The 23,420-nt window shown below is 46.0% G+C and overlaps 1 protein-coding gene across 3 annotated transcripts in view; it reads left to right on the forward strand.

Moving 5' to 3' along the window:
- mta2 (metastasis associated 1 family, member 2) overlaps positions 1 to 23,420 on the forward strand; it is a 113,886-nt gene that overhangs the window by 24,702 nt on the left and 65,764 nt on the right. For 2 of the 3 annotated variants that reach the window (XM_073031407.1, XM_073031405.1), the window contains exons 2-3: positions 2,795 to 2,862; positions 6,611 to 6,707. In XM_073031407.1, coding sequence (XP_072887508.1) covers positions 2,795 to 2,862; positions 6,611 to 6,707 — 165 coding nt within the window. The remainder of the gene's footprint in view (positions 1 to 2,794; positions 2,863 to 6,610; positions 6,708 to 23,420) is intronic. The other variant, XM_073031406.1, reaches the window with a different exon arrangement.

Here is a 23,420-nt window from a genome sequence, read left to right on the forward strand (position 1 = left end):
CTCCTATCAGATTCCTTCAGCCTCTTACCACTTACCCCTATCACCCACCCACCTTCCCCTTCACCTATCATCTGCCAGTGTGTGCTCCTTCCCCTCCCTCCATTTTATTCTGGGTTCTGTCTCTTTCGTTTCCAGCCCCAGTGAAAGGTCTTGGCCAGAATCATCGATTGTTTATTTCCTTCCATTGATGCTGCAGCTTGCTGAGTTCCTCCAGCATTTTGGGTGTGTTGCTCAAGACTTCCAGCATCTACTGATTTGGCATTCCCGGTGTCCAAACATTTTAATTCCAATTCCCATTCCCTTTCCAACTTGTCGGTCCACGGCCTCCTCTTGTGCCACAATGAGGCCACCCTTAGGGTTAGAGGAGCAGCACCTCATATTGCATCTGGGTTGCCTCCAACCTGATGGCATGAACATCAATTTCTCCTGATTAAAAACAAAAATTCCCCTTTTCTTCTATTCCTAGCTCTGACCTCTTCTGCCTATCACCTCCCCGGCTTCCCTTCTCCTTCACTTTCTCCAATAGTCCACTCTCCTGTCAGATTCTTTCCTCTCTTTGCCACCCACCCAGCTCCACCTATCTCCTTCAAGCTTGTCCTGCTTCCCCTCCCCCACTTTTTTTTTAGTCTAGGCATCTTCCCCCCCCCCCCACCCCCCCTTCCTTTCCTGTCTGGATCAGGAATCTCAGCCTGACACATTGACTATTTATTAATTTCCAGAGATGCTGCCTGACCTTCTGAGTTCCTCCAGCATTTTGTGTGTGTTGATCTACCGAATCGCTTGTGTTTGTGATTCGCCTTCATTCCTTGTTGGATGTGCTGTGCTGTGCCACCTGCACAGGCCCTCACTGCACTGCCACGTCCAGTGTTAGGCAGGATACATCCTGGTGGAGCAGAGAGGTGATCATGGAGTCACCTGGAGTTTGGCTCTAACGACCACTTGTTATGCAACATTGGAGTGTGAACATCAGGTAGAAGGTACGGGAGCCTCAGGATTCACACCACCAGGTTCAAGGACAGTTACCACCCCTCAACCTTCAGGCTCTTGAACAAAAGGGAATGACCATACTCACTTGCCCATCCATTGAGATGTTCCCACAACCATGACCAGTGGTGTACTGCTGGGACCCCTCCTCTTTGTGATTTTTATTAATGAGCTGGATGAAGAAGTAGAAGGGTGGGTTAGTAAGTTTGCTGGTGACACAAAGGTTGGGGGTGTTGTGGGTAGTCTGGAGGGTTGTCAGAGGTTACAGCGGGACATTGATAGGGTGCAGAACAGTTGAGAAGTGGCAGATGAACTTTAATCCAGATAAGTGTGAAGTGGTTGATTTTGAAAGGTCCAGTTTGAAGACAGAATATAATATAAATGGTAAGACTCTTGGCAGAGTGGAGGATCTGAGAGATCTTAGGGTCCGTGTCAATAGGACACTCAAAGCTGCTGCACAGGTTGACATTGCTGTTAAGAAGGCATATGGTGTGTTGGCCTTCATCAGCCGTGGGATTTGAGTTCAAGAGTCGTGAGGTAATGTTACAGCTATACAAGACCTTGGTCAGACCCCACTTGGAGTACTGTGTCCAATTCTGGTCACCTGAGTACAGGAAGGATGTGGATACTATAGAGAGAGTGCAGAGGAGATGCTTGGATTGGAGGGCGTACCTTATGAGAATAGGTTGAGTGTACTCGGCCTTTTCTCCTTGGAGCAACGGAGGTTGAGAGGTGACCTGGCAGAAGTGTACAAGATAGTGATCTTGTTGATAGCCGGAGGCTTTTTCCCAGGGCTGAAATGTGCTTTGAAATGGGTACTGAGGGGATGTCAGGGGTAAGTTTTTTCACACAGTGGTGGGTGTGTGGAATGCACTGCTGGTGGAAGTGGATGCTATGCATCTTTTAACAGCCTCTTAGATAGGCACATGGAGCTTAGAGAAATAGAGGGTCATGCGCTAAGCAGTCTGTAGAGTAGGTTACATGGTCAACACAACATTTTGGGCCAAAGGGCCTGTAATTTGCTGTAAATTTATATGTTATAACCAATGATCTCACTTTAAAGACTCTTTTATCTCATTATCTCATGTTCTCGTTATTTATTGCTATCTATCTATAGTTGCATTTGCACAGTTTGTTGTCTTCTGCACTCTGGTTGATCTTTCTAATACTCTATGGATTTGCTGAGTACGCCCGCAGGAAAATGAATCTCAGGACTGTATGTGGTGACAGATATGTACTCTGTTAATAAAATTTACTTTGATCTTCAGATGCTGGAATCTAGAACAAAGCCTTGTGGTTCGATGTCTTGCAGCTTCCATATCTTGATGGTGCTCCTGTAAAAAGTTGTTAGAATGAGTGCTGGTAGCCTTGCTCACAATCTTCTCAAAGTGTGGACGCTGCTGTGCCTCTTTGAGGAAGCGTGGGTCTGGGTTAGATTGTCTGTTAATGTACACACCAAGGAACCTCGTGCTCTTCACCCTCAACGGGATCCAGGAGTAATGGGAGGAGGCCACAACGGCATATTGCATTTCTAAAGCATCACAAAAGCACTTGCCAATCTAATATGGCAGATAGCCAAGTCTGATCGCTGAGATGTTTTGGGGGGAGGGAGGTGGAAAGATTTAGGGAGTGGAACCAGAGTTGGAGCCAAAGATGGGGTGATAGAACTGGAGAAATAATCGAGGGGAGTGAGGGATTCCGAGATGAGTTTTATGATGCCATCCATTCCAGGAAGTGGCAGGGGGATATAAAGCACGTTTGTCTACAAAGTGTGTGTTTTCTGATCTTGTCCCTCTGCATTCTCTTTCAGATTATGTTTACTTTGAAAACTCCTCAAGTAATCCATATCTTATCAGAAGGATAGAGGAACTAAATAAGGTACAGGTTCTTCAGATTTTGGGGACACGGGTGGTTGGTGGTTGTGGCTGCTCTACGTTCCACCCCTTCATTGAACTGGTGATAGCTGGCAAACAGCGTCACCCCAGAACCGCTATCGGTGACTTCTCTGGTCAGCAGGCAGAGAGCACCATTCCATCTCAAAGCACACATCAGAATTGCATCGAAACTTAGCCCTGCCCTGTCTTAATATCCACAGATACATTTTTAACAGCAAGTGCCCAGTTGTCCTTGGGACTGTCAGTATTGTGGTCAATACCACGCTTTATCTCTAAATAAACTTTTTTTAAAAAAACTAGAATATTGGAAGTCTTAACATTTCATCTTGGGTGTCAGGGTGGCGATACATCTACCAAAGGAGGTGTAAGGTGCTCCTTCCCTCTACAAGCTTGCAGGTCACCCTTGGGCAAGGTGTAGCACCTGCTTAATCCCCACCTCCCCACCCTCAGTCAGAGTCACCTAAAGCCATGGCAGCAGGTGGTGGATGGCCGTATGACCAGCTGGTGCAAGTCACGTCCTGGTTACGCCAGGGAGGCAATCTCTGAGGCGTATTGATAATAGCTGGAGTCACCTGTCTTGTGAAGAGGAAGGCAATGGCAAACCACTCCTGCAGAAAAATGTGCCATGAACAGTCACGGTCATGGAAAGACCATGATGGCCCATAGCAAACAAACATCATATAAGCAATGGAAGGTGAAAGAGAAGCTTGCAGTTGGTAAATACCTTGTTATAATGGCACTAGCACAGTATAATCTATTAGCTGCAGAAGGGTGCAGACTGAGCCAGCTCTAACATGGGCACTGGCCTTGCCTCCATTTCTGAAGAAGGCAGCATCTGTCATTAAGGGACCCCCCCCCCAGTCACCCAGGACTGACCTGAAGGGATCCACTCAAAGCTTTACTGCAATTTATACAACATTTTTCTGTACTACTACCGCAAAACAATAAATACTGAGTCTGGAAAAGTAAGTGTCATCATCAGTCCCTTCAGAAAATGTAAGCAATCTCATAGCCTCTGTTGGAAGAGCGAGGGAGATTCCCTGATGTGCTGGACGCAATACTTATTCCTCTGTCATTTCACTGGGGACAGATTTGGTCTAATATGCCACTACTATCTCGCGAGACTCTACCTGAGCACCAGCCCGTGAATCCTGGTTTTTCAATCCACTCCACCGTCTTTCAGAAAGCTGTGTGTGGGTGACCTGTGACCCATTTGCCACTGTTCAGTGCCATGCTGTTGAGCTGGTCTTCGGTCGGTGTGGTGGAAATGATTATGTGGTTATGGTTCAGGCATGTCCGAAGCTGATGTTTATATAAGTACCATATGAACAGAAACCCACAGCATAATATTGCCATGAATTAAAAATTATTGCTTCATAACATTTATACTAAAGCTGGTTTCAGTTCTGTGCTGAACAAACGTGTATTTGTACTGCTCTCATCTGTGCGAAAATTGATGTTCCAATCAAACCACAGGCCCTGCTGCCTTTTCTGCCCTCCCTTGCCTCTTTCCTATCAACTGACACCCGTCCACTTCTCCCTCATTTCATCCAGATTCAAAGTTCAAAATAAATTTGTTATCAAAGTACGTATCTGTCACCAGTACAACCCTGGGAATCATTTCCTTGTGGGCATTCACAAGAAGCTCAATAGGATCAATGAAAGACCGCCCCCAACAAGACAGACAATATGCAAAAGGAAAGAAACCGTGCAGATACAAAAGCAAGAAAAAAACAACAATAATAAATCAGCAAAAAATATCGAGTGGCGGCCTGGAAAGTGAGTCCACAGAGTGTGTTGGGGTGAGTGAAGTTGTCCCCTCTGAGAACTTGAGGAAATCCAGAACGATGCACACAAAATGCTGGAGGACCTCAGCAGGTCAGGTAGCATCTGTAGAAATGATGTTGATGTTTTGTGCCGGGACCCTTCATTAGGACGAGAGCCTGATGGTTGTGAGGTAATTATTGTTCCTGAGCCTGTTGGTGTGGGTACCGAGACCCAACCGACAGTTTTACCACCACCTTGCAAATTTGCAATTGCGTTTATCTCGTGTTTGTGTCCCTAGTTTTGGTCTTCCCCCTACATTAAAACTCCTATTTCAGGTCAACATTTAATCTTGAACGTGGACCTTATTTGCTTTGGCGTATATGCATGGCTGCTCCCATGCCAGCTGTCGGCATTCCCAGCTGACCTGCTGCCTTGCCTGATTTTGTTTTTCCTGTAGTAAGGAAGGGAAGATTGTTGACTCTCCTGGGAATTAACTTGATCTTATTCCCGCTGCTCCTGCTGCACATCTGTCATTAAAAAAAACCCCTTCTTCCATTCTAACTGAAGTGCCACAGTCGTATAGCGGCTAGCGGGTTGCAACTACAGCTCAGGCTGTTGGCATTTGGAGTTCAGTTCTGAGTAGTAAGGACTGTGCACGTCCTCTCCGTGAGTGTGTGGGATTCCCCCCACATTCCAACGACATACTGGTTCGTAGGTTAGTTGGACATCGTAAATCGTTCTGTGAGTAGACTGGGGTTGCTGCCAGTTGGGCCAGAAGGGTCTGTTCCATGCTGTACATCTAAATAAAATAAAGTTCATGTCTTGAATCCAGACCCTAACCCTACCACAGATGTTTTGATATGCCAACCAGCATCTGTCTTTTCCTGGGTGACCTTGGTGCATTGAGTGACTAATTTTAGGAGCATGTTGATGAGCCATGATAAGACATGGGACCAGAATTAAGCCATTCGGCCCATCAAGCCATTCCATTGTGCTGGCTTATTATCACCCGCAACCCGATTCTCCTGCCTTCTTCCCATAAACCTAACTAATCCAAAACCTATCAACCTCACCTTTAACTGTACCCAATATCTTGGCCTCAACGACTCTGTGATGACAAATTTCACAGATTCACCACCCACTGGCAAGAAATTACTCCTCATACAGGACAGCACAGTTTGGATCTTTTGTGTTCGGCTCAGTATGAAGTGACGCACTTTCTTGTTCAGACCACATTAACCCCTTTCAGAATCACGTGACACTAGGGTACTATGGTAGCATAACAGTTAATGCAACAGTATTACAGCTTGGAGTTCGATGCCATTGTCCTCTGTAAGGAGTCTGTATGTTCTCCCCATGAACCACGAGGCCTTCCTCTGTGTGCCCCGGTTTCCTCCTGTAAACCAAAGGCATACCGGGTAGGTTAATTGGTCATTGTAAATTGTCTCGTGGTTAGGCTAGGGTTAAACTGGCGAGTTTCTGGGTGGGTTGGCCCGAAGGGCTGGAAAAGCCTATTCTGCGCTCTATCTCTAAATAATTCTGCAACTGCTGGAAATCCAAAATAACACACACAAAATGCTGGAAGAACTTGGCAGATAAGGCAGCATCTATGGAGGGGAACAAACACTTGACATTTGGGCCAGCTGAGACCCTTCATCAGGGCTCCTTCCCTGCCTTTTAAATGTACGTTGTTCTTGGTCTGTCTGCCAAATCCTCCACTCTAGACTGGTATTTCATCATTGTCCTCTGGTTCATATAGTGGCCAAGGATCCACCTGCGTCTATCTGAGAAGACTTAGACGGTACAAAAGATGCCCTATGCCCTTCTGGTAACATGTCACCCACTCACACCAAGTGTTGCCCTGGGAAGGAACACGAGTTCACAACCTTCCAACCTGGGAGTTGATCAAATTGAGCATCTGAATTGGTTGCAGAGTGTGATTGATTTATTTATTTTGTTTTAAGCAGACCGGCAGTGGGAACGTAGAAGCCAAGGTCGTGTGCCTGTACAGGAGACGGGACATCTCCAGCAGCCTCAATGGACTGGCGGACAACCACGCACGTGAGTAGCTTGTGGTTCAGCAGAAGTTTGGGGAGGATGGGGCGTACAGCTCCTGTTGTAAGGAAACTCAAGGAGCATCTCAGCTACAGACAACGTTTTATTTTTAGCAGAGTTCCACCCAGCACCAGTGACTTGCCTGATGCTGTAGCGTCTCTCAGCTAAAAGGATTTATTTAAGCCCGTGGGGATTTTCCAGCTGATGTTTGCTTTTAACCTGCAATCTATTACGATGAAAAATGCTTTCTGCAAGTGCTTATACAGTGTGACCAGGAGCATTCCCCCTGCAATATCGCTTGCCACCTCTTCACCTCCTGCATCTTGGATAGGGTGTTAAATCAGATGGCTGAGGAACAGGTTATCACTGATTTCCACTCAGTGACCATTTTATTAAGTCCAGAAGTGGAACCTGGTTTGGTCTTCTGCTGCTGTAGACCATCCACTTCCAGGTTCTATGCGTTGTGTGCTCAGAGATGCTCTCCTGCACACCACTGATGTAATGGGTGGTTATTTGAGTTACTGTCACCTTCCTGTCAGTTTGAACCAGTCTGGCCACTCTTCTCCGAGCTCTCTCATTAACAGGGTGTTTTCACCCACAGAACTGCTGCTCACTAGAACACTACAGCACAGTACAGGCCCTTCAGCCCTCAATGTTGTGCCGACCCATATATTCCTTTTTTTTAAAAAAAGTACTAAACCCACACTACCTCATAACCCATATTTTTCTTTCATCCATGCTCACTGGATTTTTTTTTGTATGTTTTTCGCACCATTCTCTACAAATCCCAGGAGATCAGCAGTTTCTGAGATACTCAATCTACCCCATCTGGCGCCAACAATCATTCCACAGTCAAAGTCACTCAGATCACATTTCTTCCCCCATTCTGATATTTGGTCTGAACAACAACTAAACCTCTTGACCGTGTCTACATGCTTTTGTACATTGAGGTGTTACCACGTGATTGGCTAATTAGATATTAGCATTTACAAGCAGGTGTACCTAATAATGTGGCCACTGAGTGTGTCGCGAAGTTTGTCATTTTGTGGCAAACATGGAATACATAAAATTTCTAGTGTGAGGTGTTTCACTTTAGAAAGGTAAATCAGGGTAGACAGCGTTGCAAAGGGAGCGTTTGATGTATCGTCTGTCATAGATCAAAATACTGAGTACAGGAGTTCAGATGTTATTGTGAAATTCAATAAAATGGTGGTGAGGTCAAATGTGGAGTAGTGTGTGCAGTTTTGTTCACCTATTTACAGGAAAGATACAAACATTGCAGAGAAAATTTACAATGATGTTGCTCGTCTTGAGGACCCGAGTTATCGGGAAAGGTCGAATAGGTTAGGACTTTATTCCCTGGAGCGTAGGAGAATGAGGAGAGGTTTGATAGAGACATACAACAAGGTGAGAGATTAGAAAGGGTAAATGCAAGCAAGCTTTTTGCACTGAGGTTGGGTGAAGCTAGAATTAAAGGATATAGGCTAAGAGAGAAAGGTGAAATATTTAATGGGAACCCTCAGTCAGAGGATGGTGCAAGGCTGGAACAAACTTCCAACAGAAGTGGTGGATGCAAGTTTAAGTGAATATACTTTCTTCCAGCCACCTCAACATTATGCCCCCTTGAATTAAGTTATTTTCACCCTGAGTCCCTCTGCCCCTCCACACTGCTGCCATTTCAAATTCTTTCACGAAAGGTTTCTGATCAGCTCAAGAGGGACATTTAGCCCACTTCCAGCAAACAATGGTTTCAGATCTGTGAACACAGAATAGCCAGCAGAATACAGATAAGCACTTTTGACTTGAAACATTGAATGGTTCTCTCTCCACTGACCTCCCGAGTCAACAGCACAGTGCAGACCCTTCGGCCCGAGTCTTTGTTGCTTCCAGTACTGTCCCTTCTGTTTTGGATTTCTGGCATCTACAGTATTCAATATTCAAGATTGTTTAATGTCTTTCCAGTACATGTGTAAAGGAGAGCAAAATAATTGTTACTCCAATGTCGCACAAAAAAATCAATAAGGTAAAGAACATATAAATACATAAGATAGCTTATGACAGATTGATTGTACGTCCATAAAGTGATGCTGGGCACAGGAGGGTCTGTACATAAGGTGACTCTGACAGGAAATGATAAAATAGTGGTGGTTGGGGGTGTGGAGGTGTTGATCAATCTTGCTGCTTGGGGAAAGCAACAGTCTCAGAGTGGATCCTGTGCAGCTTCCTCCCCGATGGGAGTGGGACAAACAGTCCATGAGTAGGGTGGGTGGGGTCTTTCATGATGTTTACTGGCCCCTTTCTGTATTGTAATTCGATTGATCGACTTCAGTTGATAAAGAATATTTGACAATGTAGAAGTTGGGTGGGTATGCACAGATTTGTATGGATGACCTTTCCCTCTTCCTGTTTAACAAGTTTTTACTGATAAAGCTTTAAGGATCAACAGGAGCAGGTAGACTACTGCCTAATGAGACTTGGGGCCCAGTGGTTGCCTAGTCTTCCTTAGGGCTGGGTTACTACAAAGGTACATTTAATGTCAGAGCAATGTATACATTATACATCCTGAAATTCTTTTTCTTCACAAACATCCACGAAAACAGAGGAGTGCCCCAAAGAATGAATGACAGTTAAATGTTAGAACCCCAAATTCCCCCTCCCATGCATAAGTAACAGCAGAGCAATGACCTCCCCACCAGCAAAAAAGCACTGGCACACTACCCCCCCCCCCCACCCTACCGAGCACTCAAGCGTGCGTGCAGCAAAGCGTCAGTAAAGATAAAGACTTGCAGTACCCCAAAGACTATTCTCTCACCCGGTAATTCAACATACCACAGTCCCCCTCTCCCCTCTCCCCTCTCCCGTCTCCCCCTAATAATGGAAAAAGAGCTGTCCCTGTTTCACAGCAAGAGGGGAGACATAACAAACAACTCAGTGATTTATAATGTTAAAAGTCTGTTGCATCGCTTCTTCCAAGCTCTGTGTCCAAAGAACTGGAGGTCTCCGGGCACACAGCCAGCCGCCAGCTTGCTGCTTTCGATCTTCCGTCTCCCACGACACACCAGTGTTCCTGTGGTGGCACCAACCTCAAGTCCGCCTGCCTCCAGAGCCATAATCCCAGAACCCTGAAGGAGCGCTGGTCTTCTAGGCTGTGTCCTCGGCATATCGAATAGCAGTCGGTCGTGAGACCCCGAGAGCGGGTCCCATTCCGGCAAAGAACCGGTCAGTGTGTAACTCCAGATCAGGGTCTTCAAAAGAACCCTGAAAGGGAAAAATAGAGATATTAAAGATAGAAATAGAGCTGTTTCTGAAGATGCAAGCAAAGGGGTCACTGTTAGGTGCCATTTGTCTTCTAAGCTCCTCTTCCTTCATGTGTCCTTAGCTCTCTAGTACCACTGGATGGGATGACATATCTTGCCTCTTTATCTTCAGCTTAGATGGATCTGTGTTCCCTTTTTAACATTGTAGTTTAATGGACAGGCATTGTAACTCTACAACAGCAGAGTCGTACAACACTAACAATCACTGATCAGGTCCGATTCCCACCTCAAAGGAGTTTGACCCTACGGGTTTCCAAAGACGTGCAGATTAAGAGTTAGTGAGTTGTTGCCACTACAAGTGTGGCAACACCAGTGGGCTGTCCCCCATCACATCCTCGGCCTGTGCAGGTTGTGAAAGCAAATGACACAAATCACTGTCTAAGTTCAAGCTCATTGTCATTTATACATTCCTCAGGGACCAAGGTGCAAAACACACGTTTTGATGCGTCTGTGACAGATAAAGCTAATCTTCCTTCTCTGTCCAGTAGTTGTACGCTGAAGGGACTTTGCAGATTTTAACTCATCAGAAACCAATGCACTGGAATTTCTAAGATCTGCAATCTACATTTTGCGGGTCTTAGACATTCCAGTGCATTGTTTTATCATCTGTGTCAGTGTAATATCTGTGCAGGGAACCTGCAACATTTGTAAAAGTGGTGTAACCAAGGGATTCTGGAAATCCAGAGTAACACACAAAATGCTCGAGGAACTCAGCAGGTCAGACAGCATCTATGGAGAGGAACAAATAGTCAACGTTTTCGGCTGAGGCACTTCATCAGAACTGGGGAGAGTGCAGAAGCCAGAATAATAAGGTGGGTGGAGGGGATGGAGTAAAATCTGACAGCTGGAAAAGGAATGGTATTCTTTGCCACAAGCAGCTGTGGAGGCCAAGTCATGGGGTATATTTAAGCCTGAGGTTGATAGATTCTTGATTGGTCAGGGCAGGAGATTGGGACTGAGAGAGAAATGGATCAGCCATGATGAAATGGCAGAGCAGACTCGATGGGCCAAATGGCCTAACTCTGCTCCTATATCTTATGGTCAAAAAAGAAATCTAAACGGAAAGGAGAGTGAACCATAGGAGAAAAGGAAGGAGGAGGGCATCGAGGGGAGGTGCTAGGCAGGTGAGGGAGGGGTCAGAGTGGGGGATGGAAATATTAAGCCGGTGTTTGAACTAATTACTGGAAGTTCAAGAAATGGATGTTCAACTTTGATCAATGAAATAGTTGTAATGGATATGTGTCACTGTCTGAAAATGCAATGTTTACTAACAGTAGGAGCAATAGTTCTATAAGGTCATTTCATTCAGATTACATTCTTCCTTCCCGTTATGATTTGTTGGAAGTGAACTTCATTCCCTCAGTTGCCAAAAGTCATCCATTCACTTGCATTCTTGTCAGCGAGCTTCTGTTTTTTACCTTTCAAACTCTCCCTTAACCAAAGGATGTGTCCCCACGTGCACTTGGTGGTGTGATTGAATTTTCTGTTGGTCATCATTCTTGGGAGGTCAGGCCAGGAAGGAAGTGTAGGTATAGGTTTGTGAGTCTTGTGCCTGTGCCTTGGTATTTGGTTAAAGTGTGAGTAGGCGTTGCTAGTTTGCAAACATCTTGGACCTCTATGACTTCCATCAAGGCAATATGATACATTTGTGCATTGACCACTCTCCTTTTAAAGGCACATTAGTTAGCACAGTGCTATTACCTGATCAGGGCGCCATAGTTCAGAGTTCAATTCCAGCGGTCTCTGTAAGCAAGTTTGTATGTGCACGTGGGTTTTCTCCAGGTACTTCTATTTCCTTCCACAAGCCAAAGACATACCAGTCAGTAGATTAATTGGCCATTATAAATTCTCCTTTGAGTAGGCTAGGGTTAAATAGGTGGGTTGCTGGAAGGCCCCATTTTGTGTTGTATCTCTAAAAAATAAAGTCCCAATGCAAGGTCTCAGCCCAAAGCGTCGACTGTTTACTCTTTTCCGTAGATGCTGCCTGTCCTGCTGAGTTCCTCCAGCATTTTCTGTGTGTTGCTTTGGATTTCCAGCGTCTGCAGAGTTTCTCGTATTTGAGGAAAAAGCAAAGTGTTTCAGTTTTTTTAAAAAAAATTATTAGTTTTTCAAAACATTTTACAAAATTAAAAAACCCAAATCCCAATGAGGAGCATTAATACAGAGCAAGGTTAAGCATACAATAACAATATGCTACACAGGAAGAGAATTTAACAAAAAAGCACCTAAATTAAAGACAAGTGAGCTTAGTGTCCTCCCCAAACCCCACAACACAAGAAAAAAAACCAATTCCAGACCAACCACCACACAATATAGAGAGTATAAGTCCGGACAGTCAAACTCCCAGACTGTAAATACACTTAGCAACAGAGGATAATAATGCCTACTACCAGAAAAAAAAGGGAGCTGAAAGCAAGGGACTGAAAAGGAAAAAAAACCCTAGTCAAGAGGAAGGTTATGAAAGTACTCGATAAAAGGCCCCCAGATCTTACGGAACTTTAAATCCGAATTGAGAACTGAATAATGAATTTTTTCGAGGTCCAAGCAGGCCATAATGTCGTTAAGCCATTGCGCATGAGTGGGCGGGGCAACATTTCTCCATCTAAGGAGGATCAAGCGTCTCACCAGGCGAGAAAGTGTTTCAGTTTTGATTCCTGCAAATGTCTTTAAGGAGTTTGTATGTTCTCCCCATTACCGTGAGGGATTCCACCAGTTGCTCCAGTTTCCATTCCAAAGGCGATGGGGTTAGTGAAGGTTAATAGGCAGGCTATACTTGCGAGCTGACCCCAGCACGTCCTCGGATTGTTAGTGTTAATGCAAGCAATCCATTTCACTACATTTTTCACTGTACATGTGACAAATAAAGCTAGTCTTTAAGAGAAACGTTCTACTCGAGGTTCTGGAGAATGGTGTAGCAGTTATTGAAAGGCCTGGTGGGTACTGCCGCTCCTATTTTCTTGTTTTCCTCCACTTAAAAATTATCCCAACCAAGAACATTGCATTATGAAAAGATAAAAGATTAGCTTTATCTGTCACATGTATACTGAAAGATCAAAACAGGTTATGACATGCATCATTCGTATCATATCAGCGAGGATTGTGCTGGGTAGCCCAAAAGTGTCACCGGGCTTCCAGAGCCAACATCACATGCCCACAACTCACTAGTCCAAACCACACGTCTTTAAAATGTGCAAAGAAACTAGAGTACCCGGAAGAAACCCACGAGGTCGTGGGGAGAACGTACAAAGTCAGCAGTGGGAATTGAACCCAGGTTGTGTCAATGCTGACTGCAATGCTACTGTGTAGTGCTGCGCTGCATTGTTGTAGTTGTGTGGGAAGCAGGTGCAGGGGCTAAAGCATTGTTGAGGAACCTTATCACCCATCCTACAATCTCTCTGACCCACTACCGTCAGGAAGGGGTATCAGGACGAGGTCTCGTCACCAGGTCAGCAAACTACACACACACGCACACCCGCATACACAACACTTGGGAGTATCATCGGTTCGTTGGAAATAGATTTTGATTCATTTTTTTCTTTTCAAAGTTGATGAAGGTGTTTATTGCTTGTGAGAACGGGGCCAATGTTTCTACTGAATATCTGTCACTCAGTACCGTTCACCACGGTTTTTCTACTGGCTGTAATAAGTGTGTACGTGGTTGGAAACATTAAACAGGTCAGAGGGAAACACTATCAGTGGTTCAGGCTAAAGGTGACACGAGAGACTGCAGACGCTGGGATCTGAAGCTTGTAAAACATGCAGCTTGGGGGAAGCTCTGTGGATCTGGGCGCGAACGTGATTGGAAAGCAGTAGAAATCCCATTGAAAATTGGTGGGGGGCAGCTTACTCATAGCTGGGCTGCCTTGAAGAGCAACAGAAAATGCTGGAGGAACTCAGCAGGTCAGACAGCGCCCATGGAGGGGAATAAACAGTGGACGTTATGGTCCAAGACCCTTCACGGGGAGTGGGAAGGAAGGGTCTGGAAGCTAGTAAAGGAAGGTAGGGGGAGGAGGGGAAGCTGGTGAGTGGTAGGTGAGAGCAGGTGGATAATGGGAGCAGTTACAGGAGCCTGTTAACGCACACTCAGTGTTTTAGGAGCAGCTTTTTCCTGTCTGCTATTAGATTTCCGAACGGTCTGCTTCGACTACTGACTATTTCTTTTGCACTGCTTTATGTATTGCCCTGTACCTTTGCTGCAAACCAGCATATTTTGCAACACACGCTGAGGGACCCCTTCATTAGTTGCTTGCTGTACCTGATGAAGTGGCCGCTGAGTGTATGTTCATGGTCTTGTACTGCTGTAGCCCGTCCACAGGTACCCTTCTGCATGCCACTGTTGTAACTAGTGGTATTTGAGTTACTGTCAGCTTCAAAGTTCAGATTTATTAATATACCTGATACATACTTTGGAGATTCATCTTCCAATGTGCAAAAGAGGACAAATAGTAAATAAATAATGCTGAGAGCGTGAGCTGCAGAGTGAGTCTGAGTGTTGAGGTGAGTGATGGCTGCAGTTGTGGAGTCTGAGTGTTGAGGTGAGTGATGGCTGCAGAGTGAGTCTGAGTGTTGAGGTGAGTGATGGCTGCAGAGTGAGTCTGAGTGTTGAGGTGAGTGATGGCTGCAGTTGTGGAGTCTGAGTGTTGAGGTGAGTGATGGCTGCAGTTGTGGAGTCTGAGTGTTGAGGTGAGTGATGGCTGCAGTTGTGGAGTCTGAGTGTTGAGGTGAGTGATGGCTGCAGAGTGAGTCTGAGTGTTGAGGTGAGTGATGGCTGCAGAGTGAGTCTGAGTGTTGAGGTGAGTGATGGCTGCAGTTGTGGAGTCTGAGTGTTGAGGTGAGTGATGGCTGCAGTTGTGGAGTCTGAGTGTTGAGGTGAGTGATGGCTGCAGTTGTGGAGTCTGAGTGTTGAGGTGAGTGATGGCTGCAGAGTGAGTCTGAGTGTTGAGGTGAGTGATGGCTGCAGTTGTGGAGTCTGAGTGTTGAGGTGAGTGATGGCTGCAGTTGTGGAGTCTGAGTGTTGAGGTGAGTGATGGCTGCAGTTGTGGAGTCTGAGTGTTGAGGTGAGTGATGGCTGCAGTTGTGGAGTCTGAGTGTTGAGGTGAGTGATGGCTGCAGGGCAACGACTTCTCCCGAACCTGGTGACGTGGGACCCAAGCCTCCTGCACAACAGTAGTAGAATTAAGAGAAGGAGATGACTCAACCACAGGCAGACGGCCCTGAGCACTAGTTCATTTTATGCTCTTGGGCTTTCACGCAGCGTCTGCTCCTAGCGAAAGCCATACCTGCAATCTTGAGATTCACACCGAATCCTTCAAGCGATTGTAAAATTACTAGTTCGTTTAGGTGGTTCAAAAGCACTTTTTTTTAAAAGGAAAATTACAGGCTGCATATTGCCGTGATTGTAGTTCAGAAGTCTATCTGGTACTTTAGTCAGCTCCCGCAAAACTTCGCGCCCTGTCGTCAGTACCATCTTGAACCAGTCTGGCCATTCTCCTCTGACCTCTCTCATTAATAAGGTGTTTTCATCCACAGAACTGCAGCTCACTGGATGTTTTTTGTTTATTGCACCAGTCTCTGTAAACTCCAGAGACTGTGCGATAGTCCCAGGAGATCTGCAGTTTGAGATACTCAAAACAATTATTCCATGGTCAAAGTCACTTAATTCCGACTTCTTCCACATATTTATTTCCATTCTAATGTTTGGTGGGAACAACAACTGAACCCCAACTGGTAGAAGGAATACTTCACCTGTGAATCTGTTGTGGTCCCAAAGCGACCTCCTCGATATTGGTGAGACCCATCGTAAATAGATAGACCGCACCATACACCACAAGTGAGACTTCCTGATGGCCAAACATTTTAATTCCAATTCCTGTTCTGAAGTATCGGCCCTCTCCTGTCAGATTACCTTTTCTCCAGCCTTTGACTTTTCCCACCCTCTTGGCTTCACCTATGACCTTCCAGCTGGTCTGTTTCTCCCCCCCCCCCCCCCAAATTTTTTATTCTTGCATCTTCCCCCCTTCATTCCCAGTCCTGATGAAGGGTCTGTGCCTGAAATGTTGACTGTTTACTCATTTCCATAGGCATTGAATTGAACCTCTTGACCATTTCTGCATGCTTTTATGCATAGAGTTGGAGATTAATGAATCTCAAAGTTGTACATGATTTACACAGTTATATAATAAATATACTTTGAACACGATTGGCTGATTAGATATTTGCATTAACGAACAGGTGGGCGGATGTACCTAATAAAGTGGCCACTGAGTGTAGGTCAGTGATAATAAACCTGATTTCTGATTTATCAGCTCTGTGACTGTAAGCAGATGCCCAGGTCCCACTTCAGCATCAATACTTTGCTAATGTTATCATTTCAAAAATATTCCTTCATACACCAAAGTAAATGACGCAGTAAGGTGTTCCACCAGCTATGTTCTCACCCACACACTTGCCTCGTCAGTAATTGCCTTCATGTCTTTTTACCTGTCCTCCCTTCTCGTTGACTCATCAAATCTCCAAGAAGAATGGAGGCTGAAGCAACACTCCCTGTGGTACACCACTACCAAGGTGACCTGTTTATTCCTGCTGTTTGCGTTCTCCCTGTAAAGCACCCCTCAATCAATTTCCAGTACATAATCTCCAAACTCGTCCATTGTTGATGTTTATAACTGTTTTATGATATGGTGTGACACAAGTTTGGACTTGCTCATCAACTCATCCTAGAGCTTTCTGTTTGAGAAGCTGTTTGCATTGCAAAGCAGAGCTAGTTTCTGCTTCACGGCATAGCTCTCAGTTCCCTCTAGTAAGGACATTTAATTCTACTTTGCTGTAAATTTCCATGTTAAGCTCCTGCATTGTTTTTTTAAAAATTTGCTTTGTCTGCTTTTAATCAAGACCTGTTTATAGTGCAAGTGGTGCAGAATGTCGACTCTTTATTCCTTTTCATAGAGGCTGTCTGACTTTGAGTGCCTCCAGCATTTTGTGTGTGTTACTCTGGATTTCCAGCATCTACAGAGTCTTTCGTGCTAAAATTTGCTCTTCCATCCCTTGTGTTTCCCTGTTGTGATTGGCTTTTGGTGACACAGTTCTCACGTGAAATTTCCAGATGAAACTCCTTCCCCTCTCTCCCAACACCTCCTTATTCAGGCTTCTTCCCTGTTCCTCTCCAGTCCTGATGAAGCGTCTCAGCCCAAAATATTAACTAGTTTATTCCTCTGCACAGATGCTGCTGTGTTTGTCCAGCAATTTGTGTGTATTGCTCTAGATTTCTAGCATCTGCAGAATGAATCTCTTGTGTTCCATGCAAAATGCCACCCTAGCTTTTCAATGCCAAAGGCCTCTAGAGGGTGTTACAGAAAGTCTCAGGTGTTACAGCAAGCTGGCCTGCCTATTTAAACAATACGCCTCCTATGAATCTGCCCAGTGCTAATCAGAGGGATGGGGAAATGAATTTCAGGCTGTTGCTGAATTATAAGTTGCCCTCACCAACTTGCGATATGCATCTCCAGCAGTGTGTGACTTTACGGGGATGATTCTGCCTGCCCCCTCTCTACTGCCCGTTATGCTGCTGGCATTTAGGGTGACAGTGAAGGTCCTCCATCTCTGTCAGTGTTCAGGGCTTTTTTCATCATATCAGTAGCTTGGTTTTTACTACTGTCAGGTGGAGCCTCTGGAAAGCACTCCGATGTCGAAGGATTTTTCATTGCTATTTCTGTAACAGTTTTGTTTTACCATTGAGGGTTGTTGGCCCTGAGCTGAACCCCCCCCCCCCCCCCAACCCGCCAGACCAATGGACCGCTCTTAGTCTGGCCTCTACCCTATGACCTTTTTTAGCATGGGTGACCCTACCAAGAGCCAAAGCATAAAGCCCTGACTCCAGCCAATGTAGCTCACCGGATCACTGAGGCACGCAAGCCTCCAAACCCTAGGACAAGGTTGTGGTCCTCTTGAAGGTCCACCTGCCCCTGCTCTGTAGTAAATGTGGATGTGGATCTAGAAAAGGAGTTCAGCGAGTGGAACAGCTGCCTCTGCCTTCATAAGCTCAAGGTTCTACAGACGCTGGAAATCCAGTGCAAGAACACAAAATGCTGGAGCAACTCCACAGCATCTGTGGAAATGAATATACAGTCAACGTTTTGGACTAAGTTCTGATGAGGGGTCTACACTTGAAGAGTCAACTGTTCATTTGCAAAAATGCTGCCTGACCTGCTGAGTCCCTTAAGCATTTTGTGTGTATCTCCTCCAACTTCAGACCCCTTCATTACCAGTAGGCAGGATTATGGATCCAACATGAGTTTCTTCACTCAGAGGGTGGTGCGATCACGGTACGAGCTGCCAACCAAGTGGTGGATACGAGCTCGATTTCAACGTTTAAGAGAAGTTTGGATAAGTCTGAGTGGGGTTGTTATGGAGGGCTATGGTCTGGGTGCAGGTCAATGGGAGAAGGCAGTTGAAATGGTTTCAGCATGGACTAGATGGGCTGAAGTGTCTGTTTCTGTGCGTAGTGTTTTATAACAGTGCTGTGTGGTTGCGATGACTCTCTTTGGAATGAGACCCAAAGAGAGTTGTCTGTTTTATAATTTAAAGATTTACTTTATTTGTCACACGCACATTGAAACACACAGTGAAACACGCTGTTTGCCTCAACGACCAACACAGCCCAAGGATGTGCAGGGGACAGCCTGCGTAGCATGCCCATGACTCACGAACCCTAATCCATGCGCCTTTGGGATGCGAGGAGACACACAGTCATGGGGACAGCATACAAGCTACTTTAACCCAATTGTAAGCCGCCCATCACAGTGGAAGGTATAACCAAGGTTATACAGTGGTCAGTACCCGTGAGGGTGGAGAATCAGCTGGATTAATCCCTTGTTGTTTGACTCCTGACTTGCCGTAGACCCAGTCCTCCAGAATTCAGCCAGCTTGTCAACACAGTGCTACCACTGGTGGTGAGGAAGGCAAATACAATGTTGGCATTCATTTCAAGAGGACGAGAATATGAAAGCAAGGATGTGACATTGGGACTTAATTGGTCAGGCTGCACTTGGAGTAATGTGGGCAGCTTTGGGCCCATTGTCTAAGTAAAGAGGCGCTGGCAGTGGAGAGGGTCCAGAGGTGGTTACCATAGAACCATAGAACATTACAGCACAGAAACAGGCCTTTTGGCCCTTCTTGGCTGTGCCGAACCATTTTTCTGCCTAGTCCCACTGACCTGCACCTGGGCCATATCCCTCCAAACCCCTCTCATCCATATACCTGTCCAAGTTTTTCTTAAATGTCAAAAGTGAGCCCGCATTCACCACTTCATCTGGCAGCTCATTCCACACTCACACCACTCTCTGCGTGAAGAAGCCCCCCCCCCCCCCAATGTTCCCTTTAAATTTTTCCCCCTTCACCCTTAACCCATGTGCTTAGGTTTTTCCCTCCCCTGGCCTCAGTGGAAAAAGCCTGCTTGCGTTCACTCTATCTATACCCATCATAATTTTATACACCTTTACCAAATCTCCCCTCATTCTCCTACGCTCCAGGGAATAAAGTCCTAACCTATTCAACCTTTCTCTGTAACTCAGTTTCTCAAGTCCCGGCAACATCCTTGTAAACCTCTGCACTCTTTCAACCTTATTAATATCCTTCCTGTAATTAGGTGACCAAAACTGCACACAGTACTCCAAATTCAGTCTCACCAATGTCTGATACAACCTCACCATTACATTCCAACTCTTATACTCAATACTTTGAGTTATAAAGGCCAATGTACCAAAAGCTTTCTTTACAACCCAATCTACTTGTTCATGAGAATAATTCCAGAAATAAATGAGAGGGGTAAAGCATGAGGAGGGTTTGATGGCTCTGGGCCTATAAATCACTGGAGTTTAGAGAAATTGTAGGGGCGGAGATGAAACCTGTTGGATATTGTAAGACCGAGATCAGAGGTTCCCAACCTGGGGTCCACTGATCCCTCGGTTAATGGCATTTAAAAAAAAATGTTGGGGGCCCCTGCCTAGATAGAGTGGAAGCAGAGAGGATGTTTCCTATAGTGGGGGAGTCTAGGACCAGAGGACACAGACAGAGTGGATGTGGAGAGGATGTTTCCTATAGTGGGGGAGTCTAGGACCAGAGGACACAGATAAAGTGGATGTGGAGAGGATGTTTCCTATACTGGGGGAGTCTAGGACCAGAGGACACAGATAGAGTGGATGTGGAGAGGATGTTTCCTATACTGGGGGAGTCTAGGACCAGAGGACACAGATAGAGTAGATGTGGAGAGAATGTTTCCTATAGTGGGGGAGTCTAGGGCCAGAGGACACAGAGTGGATGTGGAGAGGATGTTTCCTGTAGTGGGGGAGTCTAGGGCCAGAGGACACAGAGTGGATGTGGAGAGGATGTTTCCTGTAGTGGGGGAGTCTAGGACCAGAGGACACAGCCTCAGAATGGAGAGACGTCCCTTCAGAACAGATGTGAGGAGGGATAAGCACATCGCTGTAAAGCACCGGTGGTCACCTATCGGGGTTCAATCCTCGCCATTGCCTGTAAGGAGCTTGTTCATTCTCCCTGTAACCATGTGGGTTTCCTCTGGGTGCTCTGGTTTCCTCCCACAGTATGGGTTAAGGTTAGTGCGTTGTGGGCCGGAGGTGTGACAGCACTTGTGGGGTGCTCAGTACAATCCTGCCCGATTTGATTTGATGCAAAAGGACATTTCACCCTGTTTCAATGTAAATGTGACCAATGAAGTTAATTCTCAATCTCTTTAACTCTTCCAAGTCAAACTGCCCTTGAAAGTGAGGTGCTTTGTGCTGTCTTTTTTTAAGGTGATTGGAGGAAAGTATAGGGGATATGTCAGAAGTGTTTTTTTTAACGCAGAGAGTGGTGGGTGTGTGGAACGCCCTGCCTGGGCTGGTGTTCTGAGGGTGGGTTAAAAGCTCAGCACATCATGGGCCAGAGGCCCTGTACTGTGCTGTAATGTAAAATATTTAATGTCCTGAGATGTTGAAAGACTGGAGTGATTGATGATTGCTCATTCAAAATAAGCAGACCAGTGCTGGACACTACCACGTGAAGGGACACTAAACATATCTTTACTTCCTCTCTACCCCCACTTTCCCCAGGGATTGCTTTCTCCATGATTCCCATGTCCATTTGTCCCTCACCACTAATCTCTCTAAGCAGCCCAAGTGTTATACCTGCCCATTCACCTCACAGTCCTTTCAGGTGAGACACCACTTCACCTGTGAATCTGCTGGGGTCGTCTATCGTGTCCCGCGCTCCCGACGCCGCCGCCTCTACATTGGCGAGACCCGTCGAAAATTTGGGTGATCAGCACCTCCGCTCCATCCGCCATAAGCGGAACTTCCCGATGGCCGCACGTTTTAATTCCGATTTCCCATACCCCTTTCAACATGTTGGTTCGCGGCCTCCTTTTGTGCAGAGATGAGGCCACCCTCGGGTTAGAGGAGCAATACCTTATATTCCGTCTTGGTAGCCTCCAACCTGATGGCGTGATAATCTATTTTGCATTCTAGTAATTATTTTTCCCCTCCCCCTCCCCTCTTCTATTCCCTACTCCAGCCTTTTGCCTCTTCTCACTTGCCTGCCACCTCCCCGTGTCCCCTCTCCTCTCCTTCCCTTTCTCCTACGGTCCTCCTTCTCCAGCCCTTTTACCTTTCCACCCACCGGGCTTTGCCAATCACCTTCTAGCTATCCTCCTTCCTCTTCAATCCTGAAGAAGGGCCACAGGCCTCAACTGTTTATCCTCTCCATTGATGATGCCTGACCTGCCGAGTTGCTCCAGCATTTTGAGTGTGTCGTTCTGGATTTCCAGAATCAGCAGACTTCCTTGTATTCATTAGCACAGATCTTAGTAAAACAGCCTCTGCGAATGTAGTGCGAAGGCTGTGGCGGAGGGAGCTTGTTTCCAGAGATCTGTATAGGCCCGGTCTCCCTTGAGTTATCAGTTGGTGCCCCAGGCATGTTAGAATATTTAATTGCAGGGGGCTGCACTGTTTAAAAAGACCGTCTGCGTGTGGAGCCTCTCAGCAGCCTGCCTTTCATGTGGTTTGCCCCCGGTCGTTCCTGCTAGAAAAGCAGACACTCCCCTCGATGGCTGAAGGCGGAGGCAGGCTGCCCACACGCCAACCTCTGTCACTGGGGGGGGTGGGGGTGGGCGTGGGCTGAAAGCAAGCAGATGGCAGAGCTCTCTGGGTGGGTGGGTGGGGGGAAAGAACCTTTTCCAGCTTGTTGATTCTCAGCCGCATCCAGGTGGTTCTGCTTCTCGTATTCAGTGACCAGAAACGCTGTGATGGGTCTGGGGGCCAGACTAATCTCCAGAAACATCCTGCGCCTCGGCCATCCGATCCCTGAATGGACATTGAACCCGTGAACATGATCTCGCTACTTTTTGATTTCTATTTTAGCACTACTTATTTAATTTAGTGTATATATATATATTCTGATTTACATTGTTTTCAATTATACGCTGCTGCCGAAAAGGCAACAAATTTCACATTTGCCAGTGATCTTAAACCTGATTCTACTCCCACTTACCCTGTTGTTGGGTATTAAAGGGTTAATGTATGAGGAGAGTTTGACAGCTCGGGGCCTGTACTCACTGGAGTTTAGAGGAATGGGGGGGGGGGTTCCTCATTGAAACCTATCAAATATTGAAAGGCCTCAACAGAGTGAACATGATGTTTCCCTCAGTGGGAGAATCTAGGCCAGAGAGCACAGCCTCCAAGTAGAAGGAGGTCCCTTTAGAACAGAGATGAGGAGGAGTTTATTTAGCCAGAAGGCGGTGAATCTGGAGGCCATGTCACTGGGTATATTTAAAGCGGAGGTTGGGGGATATTAAATCAGCCATGATTTAACAGTAGAGCCGACTCAATGGGCCGAGTGGCCTAATTCTGCTGCTACGACTTATTGTCTCCTGCAGAGCTGTGCAGAACCCTCACTTAATTGTCTTGAGTGCACTGCAGACAACGAACATAGTGGGACATGAGAATGCAGCCCCAAAACAGGGACCAGGCAGTAAGGGGTGGTGGGGGGGGAATGAGGATGTCCCAGTCAGCTTACTCCTGGTGTGACCTGGAAGAGGGAGCAGAGGTTTCTGCCCTGCTGATCTTTCCAGGAGTATGTTTGTGGCCGGGTAACAGTAGAGTGGGCACATCGACGTCTACGGGTATCATGGAGGTATTTCCAGACAGTTGAGCACTTCACAGGATAAACATGGGAATATTTTATTTTAATTTAATTTACTTCCAGTTAGTGTTTGTGTTGTCACTGTTACTGTCTGAGTTTGATGTAGTATTATAGAATGTGATTTGTAATAAACATAACTTTTGTTTTTTAGAATAAAGCAACCTGATATGAATATGTGGGAAAAAAAGCTCATAGATGTGTGACGCTGCGG

Source organism: Hemitrygon akajei, chromosome 28, assembly GCF_048418815.1.
Source record: "Hemitrygon akajei chromosome 28, sHemAka1.3, whole genome shotgun sequence".
NCBI classification, from domain to species: domain Eukaryota; kingdom Metazoa; phylum Chordata; class Chondrichthyes; order Myliobatiformes; family Dasyatidae; genus Hemitrygon; species Hemitrygon akajei.